This window comes from Oncorhynchus keta, chromosome 12 (assembly GCF_023373465.1).
Source record: "Oncorhynchus keta strain PuntledgeMale-10-30-2019 chromosome 12, Oket_V2, whole genome shotgun sequence".
Taxonomy (NCBI): domain Eukaryota; kingdom Metazoa; phylum Chordata; class Actinopteri; order Salmoniformes; family Salmonidae; genus Oncorhynchus; species Oncorhynchus keta.
In genome coordinates this window covers 26,986,914-27,011,412 of record NC_068432.1, presented here as the reverse complement: position 1 = coordinate 27,011,412, position 24,499 = coordinate 26,986,914, and the positions used below count along the sequence as shown (strand labels likewise).

Sequence of the window (24,499 nt, the reverse complement as noted above, 5' to 3'; positions counted from 1 at the left end):
GCCACTTCATTAGAGATAGGCATACCATGCATGAAGCCTATGACAAAATACATGGATTTAGATTTAGGCTTACTCCTTTGACCAACTGGGTAACACTTGCTCTTATACCTGTGTAATTAATTACTACAGTAACAACATATATTTTATGTTCTGGAACATTGGCAACTGGATGTTTCAATTTGTAGTTCATACATGTATAATCTATAAGAAAAAAACTTTTACTTAATTAGCCATGAAATCCCAAGATTTAAAGCAACTGTTTTTCTGGAAGCTGTGATGCGCTATTTGCCCTACTTTTTCTCCCATGTGGGCCAGCCCCCAATCAATTCGATTTCTATCCAATGAGCTTCAGCCCCTCACCATTTGAGTTACAGCTATCAAGATGCACACATAGCAGAGTGAAAGAGAGAGCAATGACATATAGCACATATATACTCGTTTTTGACGCAGTGTGCAAGTTTTGGTTACCACTTTTGTCTCGGGAGCACTACTTTCAGAACTACTGGCTAAAAAGAATACAAAAGTACATGAGAATCTCTTTAATACCCAGGTATAAGAGCAACTCATTGAATGCCAACAATTGGCTGACCTGGCAATCTTACCAAGAGCAACAGGATACGAACCTGACTTACTTGGGTCCAATAATATATACAAAAGTATGTGGACACCCCTTCAAATGAGTGGATTTGGCTTTTCAGCCACACCCGTTGCTGACATGACAGGTATATAAAAACGAGCACACCGCCATGCAATCTCCATAGACAAACATTGCCAATAGAATGGCATTACTGAAAACCTCAGTGACTTTCAACGTGGCACCATCATAGAATGACATCTTTCCAAAAAGTCAGTTTGTAAAATTTCTGCCCTGCAAGAGCTGCGCCGATGAACTGTAAGTGCTGTTATTGTGAAGTGGAAACGTGTAGGAGTAATGACGGCTCAGCTGCTAAGTGGTATGCCACACAAGCTCACAGAACGCGACCACCGAGTGCTGAAGCGAGTAGTGCGTAACAATCATCTGTCCTCGGTTGCAACACTCACTACCGAGTTCCACACTGCTTCTGGAAGAAACATCAAAACAAGGACTGTTCGTCGAGAGCTTCATGAAATGGGTTTACATGGCCAGGCAGCCGCACACAAGCCTAAGATCACCATGCACAGTGAAGGGAAATCTTAACGCTACAGCATACAATGAAATAGCCGAATCCACTATTTTGAAGTGATGTCCATATACTTTTTATATATAGTGTATCTGTCCTTCCTTGTGTAGTCTTAAAGCCCCATAGCTAGAATTCCTTTACAGCCAACCAGTTGGAAAAACCTATTGGCTACTTTGCATGACATCACAAATGCTAGCCACACTACCTATGGCTATCATTTCATCTTAGTAGTCACCCACAGCCCACTATCAAACAAAGTCACATTACAACTTTCTTTGTATTACCATTTTATGGGAAAAAGAGGAAACTTGTAAATATCTCATTTCTCATTGTGGCAAAAGGTGATAGTGTTGGAGACAAGACTGATTAGTCAAAAGCCTTCCACAGACATGGCCTTTCTGTCACGCCCTGATCTGTTTCACCTGTCCTTGTGCTTGTCTCCACAACCCCTCCAGGTGTCGCCCATCTTCCCTATTATTCCTTGTGTATTTATACCTGTTTTCTCATTCTGTTTGTTGCCAGTTCGTCTTGTTCATTCAAGCTTACCAGCATTTTTCCTGTCAGCTCCTATCGTTTCCCAGCCTCTCTTTAATCGTCCTCCTGATTTTCTACCTTTGCCTGTCCTGACCCTGTACCCGCCCGCCTGACCTCTCTGCCCGACCCTGAGCCTGCCTGCCGTCCTGTACCTTTGCTCCACCTCTGGATTACTGAACTCTGCCTGTCCCTGACCCTGACCCTGAGTCCGCCTGCCCCTGTTGCTACAATAAACATTGTTACTTCGACAGTCTGCATCTGGGTCTTACCTTGATCCCTGATACTTTTTTTCTTTCACTAGTAAGTTAGCTATAGAGTGCTGTGCAGTGTCTTCAGTGTGGATCAGTAAAAAGCCAAGCAGAGTAGCAGACAGAGGCGTGACCCTTGGGTCATAGATGAATGTTCTTTGGGGGAGTGAACAAAAGGCTAGCACCAGGTTGTAAACCTGTGAAAAAGCTTGTGAAAAAATTGTTTGTACTTTAAACATTAAAGGTATTGGAAGAGCCCACACAAATTTCACAAACTCACAATTTGATATTTGGTGAAAGGTACATGGTAATCCTGGCAAAAAAAACAAAAAGTAGCCATTTTCTCAGCACCTTTGAATGACTATCAAGTGGATGAGTGGGCTCCCAAGTGGTGCAGTGGTCTAAGGCACAGCATTTCAGTGCTAACATTGTCACTACAGACCCTGGTTTGATCCTGAGCTGTGTCACAACCGGCCATGATCGGGAGTCCCATAGGGCAGCACACAATTGGCCCAGTGTTGTCTGGGTTAGGTTTGGCCAGGGTAGGCTGTCATTGTAAAATAATATTTTTTTCTTGACTGACTTGCCTAGTAAAATAAAGGTTCAATTAGTTATTGAAAGTAAGTTGATGTTGATTCGGTGAAATTAAAATAAACAACTACAACAGAAAAATAGCCTATAATCCAAAGTGAAGTGAAAGAGTGTGCAATGAGTTGGGATCCCAACTGGAGACAGGAGAGGAAAACAGAGGAATGCTTATTTGACATTTAAGCAATAGTTAATGTAAGTATCCATCCTGTGATCTCATCTTAATTTAAATACTCAAACATGAGGGTGACCAAACCCAATATCACTCTCTTTTGTGAAATGTGGCGATATTCAGTTTTGAAACCAGGCTTGATGATAGTACCATGTCCAGGTGAAGTTAGAGTACACAATGCTTTGTTTCTTACAACACAAACATATCATTCTGAATCATGCATAGTGAACAACAGGAACAAATGTTGGCACATTGATGATCAAATGGGAATGTACTCTTGAGGTATTAAACATACAATTCATTTTCTCCCTTTCCTCTCTTTGAATAGAAAAATACAGACACATAAACACCATAACACGCACAAATACACAAACACTTCGCATAAGACTCCAAAGTGTTATAATTCATCTCTCATCTTCTTGCCCTTAGGTCGCACCAGTCTGCCGAGGAAGAGGATGGAGTTGGTCTTGGTGTCCTTCACCAGGAAGATGAAGGGATGGTCAGCGTAGAACAGCTTGGGGTTCTTCAGCTTGTCTGTGCTGAAGATGCTTATGTCTATGGGGTTCCCATCGGTGTCCCACTCCATGGCAGAGGCATGGAATACATTGGACAGATACAGGTCCTTCTTCCCAGAGATGTTGGACAGGTCCGCCTTGGTCTTATCCACAGCCTCAGTCAGACCCAGCTCCCCAAGGTGTTTCTGAGAGAGAGAGAGAGAGATCTTTATTGTGAAGGAGTTTGAAGCATGAACTCTCAGCCACCTGGGGCGGCAGGGTAGCCTAGTGGTTAGAGCGTTGGACTAGTAACCGAAAGGTTGCAAGTTCAAATCCCTGAGCTGACAAGGTACAAATCTGTACTTCTGCCCCTGAACAGGCTGTCATTGAAAATAAGAATTTGTTCTTAACTGACTTGCCTAGTAAAATAAATAAATAAAAAAGAGCATCAGTGATGTGTGCTGTATCCTAACATGTTATTCAAACCTGGATCTCATAAACAGTTAACAAAATGATTGTTATTCAAATCTGGATCTCATAAACAGTTAACAAAATGATTGTTATTCAAATGTGTATCTTATAAACAGTTAACAACATTTTTAATAAATGTTGTTTTAAACAATGACCTGTGTCATCTCTAGGTTTTTCCAGTACCTGGATGTTGTGGCTGACTTCCATGCAGACTTTGGGCAGAGACACAGCAACAGCCGTCTCCTTTAGCTTGCCCATCCAGTCTTCCAGCTGCTTGTGGGTCAGCAGCTTCTCCAGCCTCTCCAGGGGCTCCACGTGGTAGGGCATGAAGAACACCAGGCTGGACTTCTTATGGGCCAGGGGCATGCTCAGGATGAACAGCTTATTCACTGTGTCTTCGTGGAAGCCATAGATACCTGCAGGTACAGTCAGTATGGATACAGACTCAAGAGACATTTCTAGGGCATTTCTTTACATCTTCCTTCACTTTGAAATGAGAACACCCCAGTTCAGTTCAAAGGTACTTTATGAAATTATAATGAGGGCTGACCTGTGCGGTGCATCATGGGTACACCAACAGTGTGAGTGTGAGACACCAGGAAGCCACGGTTGTCCACCATCTTATGGTGGAACTGTTCATTCCAATGGGCTGTTCAGATATAAAGTAAAATACAATTATACTGTAAATATGTGAATGAGTAAAAAAACTAAGCGAAAGAGAGAAGAGTGCATCTACAAAATTCTGGTCCTTTGTAAGAGAGAACTCACGTTTAAAGAACATGGCGTTGATGATCATGGCCCCATCGGTCTTCTCCACATCCTTGGTTACCTCGGGCAGCTTGCCATCGGTGGATTTGGCCGCCCAATCGTTGATGGACTTCACAGCGCTCTTCTTGTTCTTGAAGTTTATCTTTGTGTGTTCATATTTGTAGTGCTTCTTGCTGCTCTTGACAAAGGCATCTGCAAAGTTGACCGAGCTGGGGCTGTATAGGCGGTTGCTGATCTTCCAGGTGACGTTACGGGCCTTGGAGTCGCTGACCTCCTCCAGGAGCTCGGCCAGACCAGCATGCAGCTGCTCGTCCTTCACTTTGTTAGCGCTCAGCACGGTCTTGACCTGGGAGGCAGTGGATGCCTTGCCCCCGAGTGCCACCAGGCCCAGGGAAGAGGCCACCACCACCGGGGAGATGAGGATGTTCTCCAGGTCCTTTTCCTTGGCTATGATCTGGTAGAGGCTGAAGGCCAGGCTGGCGCTGTTGTCAGCCAGCAGGGTGGCGTGGTTGCTCAAGACCTTGTCTGCTGAGGCAGCGGTGGCAGCGGAGGCTGCAGTGGCCAATAGGGCCATGGCTACCAGGTTAGTCACCCACATGGTGTCAACCATATCAGTAGAGACTTGAGAGGGGACATGGAAAAGGTGTTAGATGTATACAGTGGACTTTCTTATGGATTATCATAGCGATTACAGAGCAACAGAGTCTCAAATCCCATGTGTTAGAGGCAAATTAAATGAAATTTGTCCTGTATTTTGAATGCAGAAAACCTCTTGTGGGACTTCTCTGTGAAGGACCTCGGCGTTACTCTGGACCCTGATCTCTCTTTTGAAGAACATATCAAGACCATTTCGAGGACAGCTTTTTCCATCTACGTAACATTGCAAAAATCAGAAACTTTCTGTCCAAAAATGATGCAGAAAAATTAATCCATGCTTTTGTCACTTCTAGGTTAGACTACTGCAATGCTCTATTTTCCGGCTACCCGGATAAAGCACTAAATAAACTTCAGTTAGTGCTAAATACGGCTGCTAGAATCCTGACTAGAACCAAAAAATTTGATCATATTACTCCAGTGCTAGCCTCTCTACACTGGCTTCCTGTCAAAGCAAGGGCTGATTTCAAGGTTTTACTGCTAACCTACAAAGCATTACATGGGCTTGCTCCTACCTACCTCTCTGATTTGGTCCTGCCGTACATACCTACACGTCGCTACGGTCACAAGACGCAGGCCTCCTAATTGTCCCTAGAATTTCTAAGCAAACAGCTGGAGGCAGGGCTTTCTCCTATAGAGCTCCATTTTTATGGAACGGTCTGCCTACCCATGTCAGAGACGCAAACTCGGTCTCAACCTTTAAGTCTTTACTGAAGACTCATCTCTTCAGTGGGTCATATGATTGAGTGTAGTCTGGCCCAGGAGTGGGAAGGTGAACGGAAAGGCTCTGGAGCAACGAACCGCCCTTGCTGTCTCTGCCTGGCCGGTTCCCCTCTTTCCACTGGGATTCTCTGCCTCTAACCCTGTTACGGGGCTGAGTCACTGGCTTGCTGGGGCTCTCTCGTGCCGTCCCTGGGGGTGTGCGTCACCTGGGTGGGTTGATTCACTGTTGTGGTCGGCCTGTCTGGGTTGCCCCCCTTGGGTTGTACCGTGGCGGAGATCTTTGTGGGCTATACTCGGCCTTGTCTCAGGATGGTAAGTTGGTGGTTGAAGATATCCCTCTAGTGGTGTGGGGGATGTGCTTTGGCAAAGTGGGTGGGGTTATATCCTTCCTGTTTGGCCCTGTCCGGGGTGTCCTCGGATGGGGCCACAGTGTCTCCTGACCCCTCCTGTCTCAGCCTCCAGTATTTATGCTGCAGTAGTTTATGTGTCGGGGCTAGGGTCAGTTTGTTATATCTGAGTACTTCTCCTGTCCTATTCGGTGTCCTGTGTGAATCTAAGTGTGCGTTCTCTAATTCTCTCCTTCTCTCTTTCTTTCTCTCTCTCGGAGGACCTGAGCCCTAGGACCATGTCCCAGGACTACCTGACATGAGGACTCCTTGCTGTCCCCAGTCCACCTGGCCATGCTCCTGCTCCAGTTTCAACTGACCTGAGCCCTAGGACCGTGCCCCAGGACTACCTGACATGAAGGCTCCTTGCTGTCCCCAGTCCACCTGACTGTGCTGCTGCTCCAGTTTCAACTGTTCTGCCTTATTATTATTCGACCATGCTGGTCATTTATGAACATTTGAACATCTTGGTCATGTTCTGTTATAATCTCTACCCGTGTTAGCCAGAAGAGGACTGGCCACCCCACATAAGGTTTCTTCCTAGGTTTTGGCCTTTCTAGGGAGTTTTTCCTAGCCACCGTGCTTTTACACCTGCATTGTTTGCTGTTTGGGGTTTTAGGCTGGGTTTCTGTACAGCACTTTGAGATATCAGCTGATGTACGAAGGGCTATATAAATAAATTTGATTTGATTTGATTTGATTTCTCTCCTTGCTCTTGCCAGTGATAGCATAAGTTACTGAGATAATGCACTTCTCAAACACTTCGCTGAGATTCAAGAGGAATACCACATTCTCTTTTATTCAACCTGGATGATGCAGAATGGACATGCTGTGTGGTATACTAAGCTTTCATTATGCAGTCTGTAATGTAATTATAGACCTGAATTCATTGGTAGAGAATCTGAGAGCAGGGTTGACCGTGCCATTGGAGAGTCTCCAAGTAGACATTCAAGGCAAGACTCAAGAGCCACGTTGACACTGCAGCTGTAAAACGACTAGAAGATGAAACAGTGGCCAACATTCTCAGTGGAATAATTCTACAGCAACTAATGAGGGCCACTGAATAAAGAATACAAGTTCTCTTAAGAAGAACAATGGACATTTAAATCAAGCTCTCGCTTCATTTTGGGGACCAAACACTTTTTATTTATCTCTCTCTGCTCTGTGTTGCCCTGCAGGAGGCTTTCGGTAGCAGACAAGTAGCAACATGATCAGGCTAAGCCATGAAGTCTAAACAAAAGGATGCTATGCATCCTCTGAGGCCTGGAATGAGTGACCTTAAGCAGGCGTGAGGCTTCACATTTTTCAGTATTAAACAGAAAGTTTGATCTCTAATGTAACAATGACGCCCTTAAAAGTTTTGTTGGAACTACAAATTATTTCAGTACATTCTAAATTTGCATGACCTATTATTTTGATTCTGCACGCATAATTACAAATCACAACACAAGCTAACGCCTCATGTCCACCAGATGCATCAAACTCTTCATTGTGAATGGAGCAGTCCACAACTGTCTGTGTACTGCATGTTTTCAATATTTTCAACTTGTGCTTTGCTTTTCCATGCGGTGGTGCAAATGGAGGTAAACACACTGACTCCAACTAGCTAGGTTTTAGCTAGTTGAAAAGCGAAACACATGTGTGTCAAGTACGGAAAATGTGGGCCAGACATCCGGCAAAACAAAATGCATATGCATCTGGTGGACATCGGGCGTAATTCAATGCCCTTATAAGTCATAACAAAGAAACATCCTGGCACGTACAAATACCGGCAATGACGGTCTCATCTTATTGGACAGAAACCACTGTGAGAGAAAGTTTACAGTTCCGTGCATCGTCATTAATATCTGTCTGAACATATGTTTATAAATTACACAGCTCATTTCTTCTGATAATCTATCTGATACTTTCTCTACACTCTCTACCACCACACAGCATGTGTTCAATTGACCAAGTAAAGTGAGATGCCCCCTGGCAGAGGCAACTGAGACTCAGATAAGAGCACAAGAGTCTGTTGCTGGGTGGGACCGCTACTAATAAGATAGGCTTCCTCAGACATGGCACAATTCAAAGCAGCATTGCCACTGTTAATTGACCATCACTTTATTTGATCATCATAGCATTTTCACTGTCATATGACCCATTCATTAAGTGTTAACAGTGAAGTTGGGAGGAAGAAGTATGTTTTAGCCTGACAACTTTTTCCTTTCAACTGGCCTGCACATGCTCAATCACATGAAGCTGTATTGTAATACAGAACTAAATTAGCAAACATAATGTTATAAGCCCGAAATGGAGGGACTTTCACATTCCTGGTCAGAAGTTTTCCTGCAGTTAACACAAGTCCACCCCCCCACACTTTTTAACTTACCAGGCTCTTTCAGCAGTTTTCCTCTAATTTCTCTCTCAGCTTCCACACGATCCTTCAGCTGGTCTACAAACCACGGGGGAAATATTCTGGAAGTTGGAGAGTGAAAAATGTTAATGACGTACAGTGATTTTCAATGCACAGTGAGCTGCACTGGGCACTCCCACAGTATCTGTTGAGCAGCTATGTGAGTAGGACTTTCCCCCTCCAGGTCCTAAAGCCTGAGACACACTGAAAGCACATTCACACTGCAGACAGACATCTGGCAGAGTTTCTATAAAGTTCATCGTTCTGTATTCTCAAATGTTGCTACTGTAATATACTGTACACAGTTTTAGACCATGCATCATAGAGCAACATTATTTTGTATTTATGGCCCTCCTGCCTAACAAAGCGGGGAACATATGCATGCTGTCTTAATTAGACAACATTTTCCACTTCCATTTTCGGATTTTCTGACAACTTCTAGATGTTGCACACCGCTTTGAGCCAGGGGTAAACAACAGACTGCTGGACTGAAGACAGTGTGCAACATCTATAAATTGTCAGAAAATAGTGGTGGGAAATTGTGTTTTCTTAAGACAGTACACATATTTTCCTAGTGTTTGTGTGTGACATTAAATCAAGTTAAGGAGGAAATTGAGGCCTTTGCAGCCTGAATGGATGATGCTTTATGTATGAGCTGGTCCCTGGTGGACACGAGTGTATAGCGGGCTGGGTACATTAATGTCAGACGCAGATGGCAAACAACATCAAATGAATAATAGTTTGGGTTACCTACTGCAAACAGAGTTGCTGGGAAGTTTTCTAACTAGGTCATTGAAAATCCAAAATTCCACGAGACCGAAGAATAATAATTTGAAGATTTTACAGTTTTCTTCCTCTTCCTCCCCCTTCTTAGTGCCACGTCTGTGGCTGTGTCTGTCTGATTTGAGAGACTGATAGCGTGGGATGCAGGATGTGTCCATTCAAGCCCCCTACCTGGTCTGCCTAGCCATGCCAAATTGTTAAATTATCCCCTGGTGTCTGACTGACTCACTTTTCCCCAAAATGAACAACATGTCATTGTGGACATGCATGCAGTGTATCTGATTATTCTCTGTCGAAAAATCTATCCAGGCACTCTAAAACATGGAGTGTTTCTGCTGAACAGCAATAAAGTTGAGGAAATCACTCAACATGCCACAGCAGCCCAGTGTTTGGTGCCAAGGGATTTGTGACATCATGTTAGAAATTAGGTCACATTACATTGGCTATGCCTCAGCACTGCTAGAGTGAAAAGGCTATGCATAAGACACATGTTCTGTTGATGTTTAGATAAATGGACAATTTACATAGAGCCAACATTGGTCTGAGTACAAAAGAAGTATCCCCGCTCACCCACACCACATCTCCACCCTCAACATGAAAAAGCATAGCACTTGGCTACATGCTTTTGTATTACATAGCTAAATTCCAAACTGGCTCTTTGTCTCAGAAGAATAGGTTGGCCTGATATACTGCCTGAGGGCAGCATTGGTTTAGTTTTGCGTGCATATAGGGCTAGGCAGCTTCAATGAACTCTGCTGCTAAGGCTGCAGCTCAGCTAGCCAAGAGATGGCACTTCGAACATCTATACAGTTCAGATATATTTTTTATTAAACTCAAATTCACTGTCACTGATTAACGGCAGATACAGAAGTAGGATCTCAATTTGGTCACCCTGTTGTTGCAGGAAATGTCCTGCACAGCTGGAAATGCACATTTGTAGTGTATTCAAGGCTTCTAAAGTTTTGCCCTAACTAAAAAATGTATCAACCCCTACAAAAATGCCCATGAATTATAATCCACACAATAATTATAATTTCCTGTTTCTGCAGGCTTATTTTCCTTTTGTGAGAAACGGGTCAAATTAAGATCCATCCTGCATCTGTAGGAGAGACATAATGGTAAAATTGATATTAAGATAAGATATTGTAATGGCTTTAAACATCTTGTGCCTTTTCTGCATATTTCTACAAATGTTTACAGACCAATCCATTAATGGTTTAATCGTGGTAATGGTTTAATTGTGTACAGTATATAAAGGGCTATATAGTGCAGTCTCCAACTAAGATCTTATAGGCAATGCGAAACACAATGTTCTCTGTCATTAATAGATGACTGTATTGCGCAGGAGGCTGCTGAGGGGAGAACGGCTCATAATAATGGCCAGAACGAAGCAAATGGAATGGCAAATACATGGAAACCATGTGTTTTATGTATTTGATGCCATTCCACTTATTTTGCTCCAGCAATTAACAAGAGCCTGTTCTCCCCAATTAAGGTGCCACCAACCTCCTATGCTGTACTGTATTGTATACCTTCACTGAGGACTTAATAGCTCACGTTGGTTATTGCCTGCACAATACTGCATGTCAAGATGCATGTAACAATAGCAACGATGGCGGTATGGGAATCCCATCAACAAACAGTAGGAAAAAGGGACAGTGGAACAGAACGTATATCCGTCTCCATGTTGTCCAGCTTCCTGTGATGACCTGCCTTGGTTCCACATCCAGAAATACCATGTAGCAGAGGGATGGAGGTGCTGATCATGGAGGGGGAAAAATAAGCATTCATGTGAAAAACTGCCAAAGACATCTGGTTTCAGTTACCCTACAGTTCGTTCAGCACTTCAGCTTAACTTTTTTTTAAAGTAATTTATGAGGGGGTTTAGAGAATGTTTTGTATATCATATAAAATCAAGTGAAAGACAACTTCCATATCTTAGGCCTATAGCTCATCCATATTTTGAAGCCGAGGAGCATCCTCAAGATACCTTCTTATTCTTTGGAACTTTTTTCAGCAAACTTTGACTTTTCTCTCAAATACGAGCTCTCTGTAAGAGGAAGAAGCATGGTCACAGTCGGTTTCTTCCTTTAGAAATAGAAATTGACCTGATATTCTCATGATGTAAGACCTCAGTAATGTTGCAAAGCATGCTGATGCAACCTTCAGCTGTTTAACTCTCACCAACTACTGCCAAACCCACTCAAAGATGTGATTTACTTAAACTCTGGTACAGTAGTTTAGTGCCTGTCTGGAAAGAGTGGAAGTATGCAGAGATATACTGTTACAGTTTATTCTGATCCCATTTATGCAGTGTTCTTCAATCATGTTCCTGAAGACCCATGGCCAGGTGAGCAGACCTTTGTTCCAGCCCCATACTAATGAATCTGAGTCAGTTAATCAGGGGGTAAGTTGACATCAGGTGTGTTACTGCTGGGCTAGAGCAAAATCCTGCACACACTGTGGGTCTTTCGACCCATGATTGAAGACCACTGCACTAATGAGTAGAGTTTGTGTAGAAGATTTGTATCATACAGAATCTTTTGTAATTTTTTGGTCATATTGCTGACATACATATTGACAATACTTTCAGGCGTTGTGCGTAGGAGTAGGGGCTAGTGTACATTTGGAACTGGACAAATGTTTTAGAGAGAGGCCCTCAAGTGACCAAAGTGAGCTACAGCTGGCAATAGCATTCTCTGGTGGATGAAAATCTGCTAATGTGCCATGATCATGACAGAGCAGGGATCAGGGACTTATAGAGAGAGGAGACGATTATGATTCACCACCAGGGACTACCAAATGCTAGGGAATGTTCAGCCATGAGCTCTGTTGCACAATTATTATATATATATATATATTTTTTTTTTATCTCCACTTGATTATAGCATTTAGATATCAGTTTTTTTTTAAATCCAATGACAGTCACACAATTTCAACTATTGGTTATATACTTAGAAACTATCTATATATTTAAAAGTAACAGTAATTAACAGTTACAGTTTATAAACTCCTAAAAAAAACGCCTTGTAAATTATTGCAGTCAATCTCCAGCAGAGTGCTCTCAGAGACAGACACAGATTCACAGAGTCTCTGGTCACCTACTGTACAGTATGCTAAAGTAAATGAACTTCACTTGTCAGTTGCACAAGATTAGAGGGAATTGACGCAATCATCTTCCAAGCCAGGAGTTAATCTGTGGCTGTTAGGCCTGAAATAGATATACGGTTGGAAGTCACTCCCTGTGCCTGGTGTTGGCTCAATGCCTCCGAGCTGTATCAGGGGTTGGTGCTTGATGGCACCTGTAGTAGGCCAGCCATCCTGATTACTGGAGGTACCATACACAAATAGTACAGTCGATTAAGGCATGGACATCAAATCCAGCAGTGAAAATCACCAACTACCGTGATTTGGAACAGGGCCGGATTAAGAAATCATGGGCCCCAGAACTTTTCATTTTTTATATACATGTACGGTGCATTCGGAAAGTATTCAGACACTTTGACTTTTTTCACATTTTGTTACGTTAAAGCTTTATTCTAAACTGGATTAAATAGAAAAAAATCCTCAGCAATCTACACAAAATAACCCCATAATGACTAAGCGAAAACACATTTTTAGGCATTTTTGCAAATGTATAAAACAGAAAAAACAGAAATACCTCAATTACGTAAGTATTCAGACCCTTTGCTATGAGACTCGAAATTGAGCTCAGGTGCATACTGTTTCCATTGATCATCCTTCAATTGATTGCACATAATTTGGAAAGGCACACACCTGTCTATATAAGGTCCCAGAGTTGACAGTGCATGTCAGAGCAAAGACCAAGACATGAGGTCGAAGGAATTGTCCGTGGAGCGCTGAGACAGAATTGTGTCAAAGCACAGAGCACGGGAAGGGTACCAAAAAATATCTGCAGCATTGAAGGTCCCCAAGAACACAGTGGCTTCCACCATTCTAAGGATCGGACCCGTTCTTTTCTATTTCGGCATAAAATTACATACCCAAATTTAACTGCCTGTAGCTCAGGACCTGAAGCAAGGACATGCATATTCTTGATACCATTTGAAAGGAAACACTTTGCATTTTGTGGTAATGTGAAATTAATGTAGGAGAGTATAACACAAAAAATCTGGTAAAAGATAATAAAACAAAATAACATGCGTTTTCAATTTTTTTTTAATTGTTCCATGATTTTTGAAATTGAAGAGAAAGGAATTTGTGTAATTGTAGATTCTGACCACCAGGTGGTAGCAGGGTTGTGCAAAGTTTCAGACTGATCCAGAGAAGTATTACATTCCTACACTTTAGTCTGCCAGGAGTTTGCCCAAATGTGACGAATTGGTCAATTGATATATTTTCAAGTGCCTAAGTATAGAGAACACACAAACATGCTATGGTAATGAAAAATGTAAGTTTACACACATCCAGGAATGTCATACATGATGGACAATTAGCTTCCCTACAGAAACAACACTAATCTTCACATGTCTAGGGGTGGGTGTGGGGCCAGAGACAACAGGGGTTCAAACTGTAGAACCCAGTTCCTACATTTGAAAATAAAAATTGATTTATCAAACAAAATTATTCTTCATTTAATCTCTGGGACCCTCAGGATGACAAATCAGAGCAAGATTACTGAACGTAAGTACATTATTTACCCTCAGAGGTGAATGTATCAAACAAGTTGACGTGATAAAAGTATTTTGTTGTTGTGCACTCCCCAAACAATAGCGTAGTATCTTTTTACTGTAATAGCAACTGTAAATTGGACACATTAGTGACAACCGTCCCGGTTTATGGACACCGATCCCATAGAGGTTAAATGGAAGAAGTTTGGAACCACCAAGACTCTTCATATAGCTGGCCAAACTGAACAATCAGGGGAGAAGGGCCTTGGTCAGGGAGGTGACCAAGAACCCGATGGTCACTCTGACAAGAGCTCCAGAGTTCCTCTGTGGAGATGGGAGAACCTTCCAGAAGGACAACCATCTCTGCAGCACTCCACCAATCAGGCCTTTATGGTAAAGGGGCCAGACTGAAGCCACTCCTCAGCAAAAGGCAGATGACAGTCCCCTTGGAGTTTGCCAAAAGGCACCTAAAAGACTCTCAGACTGTGAGAAACAAGATTCTCTGGTCTGATGAAACCAAGATTGAACTGTTTGGCCTGAATTCCAAGTGTCTCGTCCGGAGGAAACCTGGCACCATCCCGAAGGTGAAGGGTGTGGGGATATTTTTCAGCAGCAGGGACTGGGAGACTAGTCAGGATCGAGGGAAAGATGAACAGAGCAAAGTACAGAGAGATGCTTGATGAAAACCTGCTCCAGAGCGCTCAGGACCTCAGACTGGGGAAAGGGTTCACAACAGGACAATGACGCTAAGCACACAGCCAAGTCAATGCAGGAGTGGCTTCGGGGCAAGTCTCTTAATGTCATTGGGTGGCCCAGCCAGAGCCTGGACTTGAACCTGATCGAACATCTCTGGAGAGACCTGAAAATAGCTGTGCAGCGACTAAAAATGGGAGAATCGCCCCAAATACAGGTTTGCCAAGCTTGTAGCGTCATACCCAAGAAGACTTGAGCCTGTAATCGCTGTCAAAGGTGCTTCAACAAAGTACTGAATACTTATGTAAATGTGATTTTTCAGTTTTGTATTTTTTTTAACATTTGCTAAAATAAAAAATAAAAAACTGTTTTTACTTTGTCATTATGGGGTATTGTGTGTAGATTGACGAGGGGAAAAATCGATTTAATCCATTTTAGAACAGGGCTGTAAAATAACAACTTTTGGAAAAAGTCAAGGGGTCTGAATATAGGATACTATAGGCTACTAAATAACATTTCCAATGGTGCACTGACTCACCTAATAACAAAGATTAAGTCATAGGCTCCTCACAGTGATGGCTGATGTAACGGCGTTCTTCGTTTGTTGAAAGAGAGTCGGACCGAAATGCAGCGTGGTGGTTACTCATGTCTTCAATGAAGAGATCGCGATACATGAAATAACTTATACAAAACAAAAACAACAAACAGAACGTGAAACCTAATTACAGCCTATCTGGTGAACACTACACAGAGACAGGAACAATCACCCACGAAATACAAAGCGAAACCCAGGCTACCTAAATACGGTTCCCAATCAGATACAACGAGAATCACCTGACTCTGATTGAGAACCGCCTCAGGCAGCCAAGCCCATACAACACCCCTACTCAGCCGCAATCCCAATATCCACAAAACCCCAATACGAAATACAACAAAACAAACCCATGTCACACCCTGGCCTGACCAAACAATCAACGAAAACACAAAACACTAAGACCAAGGCGTGACAGCTGATGCCATCATCGTGGCAATAGCCTTTCTAAAGATGAGCTACTTTGAAAAACAGTGCTGTTAAAAATTGGGAGTTGTTGAGAAAATAAAATGTTCTGTTGGTTCTAGAGACAGATTAGTCTTCTCTTTTCAGCTTTAAACATTTGCTTTCCAAACTGTACGGTTTTCTTGAGAACAACCATAGAAATATAATCCATAGATGGCAGTCAGGACTGGCAGCCATTGTTAGCACACCCATACATTTAACAGTGAAATTGCCATGGTATGTTTTGCTCAGAAAATATAAGGGGGCAAATAAAACCACCCGTGGGCCAAATTCGGCTCACGGGCCACCAGTTGGGGAACACTGATATATACTGTATATACTGTATAATACAGTTGCAGTCGGAAGTTTACATACACCTTAGCCAAATACATTTACACTCAGTTTTTCACAATTCCTGACATTTGATCCTTGTAAACATTCCCTGTCTTAGGTCAGTTAGGATCCCCACTGTATTTCAAGAATGTGAAATGTCAGAATAATAGTAGAGAGATGTCACGCCCTGGCCATAGAGAGGCTTTTATTCTGTGACTAGGAATTCTGTTATTTTTCTATGTTTTCTGTATTGTTAGGTTCTTTACAGAAATGTTTGTTTCCTCATTGTTATTTTTTGTTCCAGTTCTGATTTTAATAAAATATAATGAACACGTCTCACGCTGCGCCTTGGTCCAGTCATTCACAGGAAGAGGATCGTTACAAGATAATTATTTATTTCAGCTTTTATTTCCTTCATCACATTCCCAGTGGGTCAGAAGTTTACATACACTCAATCAGTATTTGGTAGCATTGCTTTTAAATTGTTTAACTTGGGTCAAACGTTTCGGGTAGCCTACCACAAGTTTCTCACAATAAGTTGGGTGAATTTTGGCCCATTCCTCCTGACAGAGCTGGTGTAACTGAGACAGGTTTGTAGACCTCCTTTTTTGCCACAACTTTGGAAATATGCTTGGGGTCAATGTCCATTTGGAAGACCCATTTGCGACCAAGCTTGAACTTCCTGACTGATGTCTTCAGATGTTGCTTCAATATATCCACAATTTTTCTGCCTCATGATGCCATGTACTTTGTGAAGTGCACCAGCCCCTCCTGCAGCAAAGCACCCCCACAACATGATGCTGCCACCCCCGTGCTCCATGGTTGGGATGGTGTTCTTCGGCTTGCAAGCCTCCCCCTTTTTCCTCCAAACATAACGATGGTCATTATGGCCAAACAGTTCTAATTTTGTTTCATCAGACCAGAGGACATTTCTCCAAAAAGTATGATCTTTGTCCCCATGTGCAGTTGCAAACCGTAGTCTGGCTTTTTTATGTTGGTTTTGGAGCAGTGGCTTCTTCCTTGCTGAGCGGCCTTTCAGGTCATGTCGATATAGGACTTGTTTTACTGTGGATATAGATACTTTTGTACCGGTTTCCTCCAGCATCTTCACAAGGTCCTTTGCTGTTGCTATGGGATTGATTTGCACTTTTCGCATCAAAGTACATTCCTCTCTAGGAGACAGAACTCATCTCCTTCCTGAGCGGTAGAGGTTGGGATAGAGGGTGGGGTAGAGGTTGGGGTAGAGGGTGGCAGCAAATCAATCAATTTCCTTTGAAAAATGTACTATAAAATATCTCCTCTCCTCTCCGAACAGAAAGAGCATCAGATTAGCTTCTTAATAAGGAGGCAGATCTGAATAGCAAATGGATTTGCAAAGCAATAGGAATGTGTATGTTAATACACGACTTTGCAACGTAATGGTAATATGTTTGATTCAATTTCATTCAAAAGACCCTGGTGAAGGTTGTGGCACGTTTTCAGTTGTTCTGCTCGCTGGAGCGTTCTGTTTGTGTGGAACACATCATTCCAGGTGGTCGAATTGTCTCTAGGAGACAGAATGCGTCTCCTTCCTGAGAGGTATGACGGCTGCGTGGTCCCAATGACTTAAATGACTTAAATGTCCCATGGTGTTTATACTTGCGTATTATTGTTTGTACAGATGAAGGTGGTACCTTCAGGTGTTTGAAAATTGCCCCCAAGGATGAACCAGGCTTGTGGAGGTCTACCATTTTTCTCTGAGTTCTTGGCTGATTTATTTATTTATTTTGATTTTCCCATGATGTCAAGCAAAGAGGCACTGAGTTTCAAGGTAGGTGTAACGCACTGGGCGTAGTGGGTGCGGAGTCAGACGCAGGAGGCAGAAGATACAGAGTAGCGCTTTATTACGCACTGGGGAAAATGTACTCACCAAGAAACTGGGCGCACATATACAATTGCCCAAAACCAGGACCGCAACAGTCCGGAGGGAAAATCCAAAACAACCAGCACAACCACACAAAATAACCAGTGGGAAACGAAACAAGCCCGCACAAAGAGCAGGCAGGCCCACGAGCAGCTTAAAAGCCCAACTAAACCTAAACAAGAAACAGGTGTTACTAATCAGACAAAAACAACAGAAAAGGGGTCGGTGGTAGCTAGTAGGCCGGTGACAACGACCACGAGTGGTGACAGTAGGCCTTGAAATACACCCACAGGTACACCTCCAATTGACTCAATTGATGTCAATTAGCCTATCAGAAGCTTCTAAAGCCATGGCATTGTTCTGGAATTTGCCAAGCTGTTTAAAGACACAGTTAACTTAGTTTATGTAAACTTCTGATGCACTGGAATTGTGATGGAGTGAATTGTAAGTTAAATAATTTGTCTGTAAACAATTGTTGAAAAAAATTACTTGTGCCATGCACAAAGTAGATGTCCTAACCGACTTGCCAAAACTATAGATTGTTAACAAGAAATTGTTGGAGTGGTTGAAAAACGAGTTTTAATGACTCCAACCTAAGTGTATGTAAACTTCTGACTTCAACTGTATATGATACATACACTAAGTGTTCAAAGCACCTTCCTAATATTGAGTTGTACATTGTTTGCCCTCAGAACTGCCCCAATTCATCGGGCATGGACTCTAGAAGGTGCTGGAAACGTTTCACATTAATGCTGCCCCATGTTGAGTCCAATTCTTCCCACAGTTGTGTGAAGTGGACTATTCTTGATACACCCGGGAAACTGTTGAGTGTGAAAAGGCACTTCAATCCTTGGTCTTGCCCATTCACTCTCTGAATGGCACACATTCTCAACCAATGTCTCAATTGTCTCAAAGTTTAATAATCCTTCTTTAGCCTGTCTCCTCCCCTTCATCTACACTGATTGAAGTGGATTTAACAGGTGACATCAATAAGGGATTCTCGTTTTCACCTGGAATCATCTGCTCAGTTTATTCCATGGAAATAGCATGTTTGTAATGTTTTTTTTACACTCACTGTTATATTCTTGATGTATTAGTTTAACATTTATTTTTATTTTTAGCTGCCTCTTTGGGCCTCCCACGGGCCTGGATTAATCTGGACCTGATTAGGAATATGATCCTTGTAGGGAACCTATGGAAAAAATAATTGCGTTATTTAGTCATTATTGGAATATGACGTTTACAGTGTGCACTTTTATTTACCTATCCAACGTGTAGACCTGATTCAGTTGATCATACCTCCGATGCTCATTGTGTCACTAGTTTCTAACGCCCTCTACTCCGAACCAGGGCAAATGCAGAGGATACACTGTAGCTCCACCCACACCGTGTCGAATGGATTAAGGTTCTCTCCTGATCTGCGAAGTGTGTCGGTGAGTCACAGTCCTGTGAGTAATTTTCTTGGGATTTAAGGAAAAATAACTTCGGACATTGTCAGTTGAAATATAATTCTCGCTGCGTTTAGTTTAATTCGTGTGATGCTTTGCCATTAGATGGGTTGCCAACATAACCAGAAACCACACATTTGCGTATCATTTGAAGTTTGAATCTGTAATAACTTCAAAGAGGGGACAAGTATTGGTGTAGCCTAATCTCACAAGAACATATCTGTGACAGACAGGAACCTGTTTTATACGTTTTGCTTTGGAGAAGATACACCGCCGTGGAGGGAAGGTGAGTGTTGACATTGTGCGCAGGTTAACGGATTACGTTTCATATAATCCGATCGCTGTCACATAGTCTCTTGACCTGTGTGAAGTGCCTTGTTTCCCTGCTATCGTTTCATGAGACGCAATGAGACCATGATGACCAGAAAGTTGTATTTATTTTTGGCTAACTGGGTAGATAAAATATATATCTGTATAATGTATATAAAACATGTTAATTGGCACAGGTAAAGTAGCTCACAGTGGCTGACCAGACCTGGACAGTTTAAATATGATTTTTGTTCTCTATCACATCAACATCATCATACCTTACAGTATTATTTCTCACTGTAGCCTAAAATTCCTGGTCATCCTTACATTAAGTTGCACTGATGCCTAGTTAAATAGAAATTGAATTAACTTGCGTAATTACCAAATAACTACACAGTAACTGTACTAGTGACCAATGCAGAAAGTACTTGGCCACTTGCTTCAATTCTAGTTTAATTAGTTGTTTCATACACTGTGTCTGCAATTACAGTGTAGTACTAGCTGGGTAATTAGACTATATAGTTACAGATTGCAGAAGGGCAACTTTATGCAAACTGTTTCCCAACTCATATCTCTTGATTGAGAGTTAAATTCAAGGCCAAATGAAGAAATGGCTCATAGTTACATTTGGGTCCTCTGCCATATAGGATTGGGCCAGCAAAGACATCTCTGGGCTGCTATTATCTGTCTGTCTAGCTTGGGCCTGTCATAGAGATTATGATTTCTGAGAGAAGATCAACATTTGTGAATGCACACATTTAGCTTTGTGTTTTAATACAATGAATATTGAGACCTATTTTGACAGGTTATTATTTATATTTATTGAACCTTTATTTAACTAGGAAATTCAGTTAAGAACAAATTCTTATTTACAATGACTGCCTACCCCGGGCCAAACCCTAACCCGGACGACACTAGGCCAGTTGTGTGCCACCCTATGGGACTCCCAATCACAGCCGGTTGTGACACAGCCTGGAATCGAACCAGGGTCTCTAGTGAAGCCTCTAGCGCTGAGATGCAGTGCCTTAGACCGCTGCACCACTCGGGAGCCCGAAGACTGCCTGAAATATTTTCAGCAGGTGTTGGCCAACCAGGTTGTGATATGGATCTCTTCCTATCTTTGTCCTGTACCAGATCCGTCAATAGTTTTAGAGAGAAGGTTGGGATGGGCTCTAGTAATCACAGCAACAAATTGCACCAGGGCACATCTCAGTCATAAGCAACTCTAGGATCTCCATTTTAATTCATTGGGTTAATTAAGTTGACATTTTTGCCTTTGAGAATCTGGTCGAGAGACTATACTTTTAGACAAAAGGGTTCCAACAGGGTTCTTTGGTTGTCCCCATATGAGATCTCTTTTTGGTTCCATGGAGAACCTTTTTGGTTCCAGGTTGAAACATTTTGGGTTCCATGTAAAACCCTCTGTGGAAAAGGTTCTACCTGGAACCAATATGGTTCTACCTGGAACAAAAAGGGTTCTACCTTGAACCAAAAATAGTTATTCAAAGGGTTCTCCTCAGGGGACAGCCAAAGAACCCTTTAGGTTCTAGATAGCACCGTTTTTTTCTAAGAGTGTAGAGCCAGTGCTTTTGTAACAACACTTTCCAGTCTGTATCTTACCCTGCCTTTCCCAACCTACGTCATCATGAGGTTATTATCTGTCAGGTCTGAATCATCATTAATGAAACAATGATTTGGCCTCAACGTGGCAGACTCTGCATGAATGATCAAATGAAGGCCAAGAGGTTACACAGCGTTGCTACTAAGGGACATCTCAATCAGCTTAAAGCCACATCCACCCACTACCTGATAATGTCAGGTACATAACACAGCGTCAGCAAAGTCTATTTCTGGCACCAGCAACCTCAGCGATGATTGATTTCACATGGAGTCATATTTGAACCTATGGTTTTAATGAGGGCAGTGTTAGTAAATGTTCAATGTCTTCCCACCCCTTTGATGAGTAGCTATCATGAGAACATTGCTCTAATGAAAACCCTATTGTGGGGAGGTGAATACACTGAATGAGAGATCCAGGAATGAATAACTAATGTAATATATTTTTCATGAGGGAATGAATGAATGATGAGGGAGCCTGGAGATAAGTAACACTGACCAATATAAAGAGCTAATTTTATATATATCCATGGCAGAGACTCGGTGGATTATTCTATGAATAACCATGAGCTGATGATTCTAATGACAACGGTAACTTTGACATGTGCTCTCATCTGAGAAGCCAAATCTAGAACAATGCTATCGTCTGAGAGGATGGTTCTAGAACAGATTTGGCAAAGAAGTGAGACACAGAGAGAGAAACCTAGAGAAGTCTTATCAGGTTGTTGTGGGCAGCCTCTCAAATAATCTAAACAGATTCACTCTCCTTGTCTCCCCTCCTTTACCCGCATGCTGGACAGAAGAAAACAAGTCCCTCTGCTGTAAGGATTTTACTTGGCTTGTCTTCTCATACTAGTGCAGATGGAGACGAGGAAGCCACTTTAGATGATTAAGATGCAACCATGTTGGTAGGTAGCATCAAGGAAAGCAAACTAAAAAAGGAGACAAGGAGAGGAAGCCACTTTAGATTATTGAGATGTAGCAGTGTTGGTTGGTAGCTTCAAAGAAAGCAGACCCAAACAGGAGATGAGCAGAGGAAGCAACTTGAGATGATTGAGATGGAGTGTGGTAGATATTTTGACCAGGAAAGCCAGACTCAGAGGAAAGACATAATGACACCCCAACAGGAAGGAAGTCCTGTCTCTTCAGTTCAGTCCCTCTGGCTATGGACAGATAACCACAAACAGCTGAGAGGAGACTGTTGATGAAAGATGTCACAAGACATTTAGGGGCCAGTCAGTTGGGTGGCTCTTTTGCATGGTTATTACAAGTTGCTAGGGGGACGCGTTAAAACAACGGGTGTTGAAGACACTCCGGTCAACAAACAGACAACCAGACTGATTTCTCCATCTCTCACAGGTGGAACTAGACAGTGCCGTCTGATAGTGTGTTGACAGACATTTGCAGTGGCTTATAGAATTGTTGTATCTTTTTCCATGGAAAAATAGAGAAACCAACATTGCACAGCATCCCCACACCTGCGACTGTTTCTCTAGTTTTTAACAATTTATACAATTTAGGACTAATTCCCAAAGGGGACTACGCCCTTCTCTGTTATTTGATTTGCCAGTTGTTTTGTGATACACACCGCCCTGTCTCTTGTCTTGTTTCAGGTTGTTTTGCTTTGTTAGTTTTGTCTTGTTTCGGGTTGCTTTGCTTTTCTCTGTTTGCCCCTGGGACACTTGTTCCTCAGCTACAGTAAGGCGCCAGTTATGAAACTCCCTGCAGCAATCCCTTAAAGGCCTCTGAAGTCTTACTACCTGGGATATTTTCCTGCCCAGGGTAAAAGTTACATTCCAAAAAGCTTAAAGGGCTTTGTTATAGATATTTCTCCAGTTAACTGAATCAACCATTGGCAGTATTGTATGTTGAACCCCAAGGAGTGCTTGAAGAATTCCCCGACGAGTAGGTAAACCACACATTACCCTCCGTATTATTGGCGAATGTGCAATCATTGGAAAACAAATTGGATGATCTACGATTAAGACTATCCTACCAACTGGACATTAAAAACGGTAATATCTTATGTTTCACCGAGACGTGGCTAAACAATGAATCGGAATCTCCGTGCATTGGCAGAACAGAGCAGCTACGTCTGGTAAGACGAGGGGCGGGGTTGTGTGTCTATTTGTCAATAACTGCTGGTGCGCGATGTCTATTATTAAAGAAGTCTCAAGGTATTGCTCGCCTGAGGTAGAATACCTCATTATAAGCTGTTGACCACTCTTTCTACTGAGAGAGTTCTCATCTATAGTATTCATAGCCGTCTATTTACCACCACAAATCGATGCTGGCACTAAGACTGCACTCAACAAGCTGTATAAGGCCATGCGCAAACAAGAAAATCCTCATCCAGAAGCGGCACTCCTAGTGGCTAGGGACTTTAATGCTGGCCTTTTTACCTAATTTCTACCAGCATGTCACATGTTCAACCAGAGGGAAAAAAAATTCTAGACCACCTTTACTTCACACACAGAGACGCATACAAAGCTCTCCATCGTCCTCTATTTGGAAAATCTGACATTCATCCTCCTGATTCCTACTTACAAGCAAAAGCAGGACGTACCAGTGACTTGCTCAATATGGAAATGGTCAGATGACGTGGATGTTACGCTACAGGACTGTTTTGCTAGCACAGACTGGAATACGTTCCGGGATTCATCCAACGGCATTAAGGAGTATACCACCTCAGTCACCGGCTTCATCAATAAGTGCATCGACGACATTGTCCCCACAGTGACCGTATGTACATTTCCCAACCAGAAGCCATGCAATACAGGCAAGATCCATACTGAGCTAAAGGATAAAGCTGCCGTTTTCAATGAGCAGGACACTAATCCGGACGCTTATAAGAAATCCCGCTATGCCCTCAGACAAACCATCAAACAGGCAAAATGTCAATATATTACTAAGATTGAATCCTATTACACCAGCCCTGACACTTGTCGGATGTGGCAGGGCTTGAAAAATAATACGGACTACAGCCGCGAGTGACGCGAGCCTACCAGACGAGCTAAATGCTTTTTATGCTTGCTTTGAGGCAAGCAACACTGAAGCATGCATGAGAACACAAGCTGTTCCAGTCGACTGTGTGATCACCCTATCCGTAGCCAATGTGAGCAAGACCTTTTAAACAGGTCAACATTCGCAAAG

At 42.5% G+C, this 24,499-nt stretch overlaps 2 protein-coding genes across 7 annotated transcripts in view; one reads left to right on the top strand and one right to left on the bottom strand.

The window, feature by feature from the left end:
* Window positions 1-1,430: 1,430 nt before the first annotated feature.
* Window positions 1,431-18,094, bottom strand: LOC118391190 (serpin H1-like). Of its 2 annotated transcripts, XM_035782308.2 has the most exons (6): window positions 17,979-18,094; window positions 8,570-8,655; window positions 4,436-5,056; window positions 4,218-4,316; window positions 3,851-4,083; window positions 1,431-3,402 (listed from the first exon to the last, which is right to left on the bottom strand). In XM_035782308.2, the coding sequence occupies exons 3-6, from the start codon at window positions 5,043-5,045 to the stop codon at window positions 3,100-3,102; spliced, it is 1,245 nt and encodes a 414-aa protein (XP_035638201.1). In that variant the 5' UTR covers window positions 5,046-5,056; window positions 8,570-8,655; window positions 17,979-18,094; the 3' UTR covers window positions 1,431-3,099. The 2 variants fall into 2 exon arrangements, with proteins under 2 accessions (XP_035638201.1, XP_052313881.1); XM_052457921.1 differs by lacking the exon at window positions 17,979-18,094 and having other exon boundaries at window positions 8,570-8,733.
* A 166-nt stretch (window positions 18,095-18,260) lies between these two features.
* Window positions 18,261-24,499, top strand: part of LOC118391188 (glycerophosphodiester phosphodiesterase domain-containing protein 5-like) — a 62,098-nt gene continuing 55,859 nt past the window's right edge. Inside the window, exons 1-2 of one of the 5 annotated variants that reach the window (XM_052457919.1) lie at window positions 18,261-18,416; window positions 19,323-19,405. The gene's annotated coding sequence lies outside the window, so the exon portion shown is untranslated. The other 4 variants (XM_035782307.2, XM_035782305.2, XM_035782306.2 and 1 more) reach the window with 4 other exon arrangements.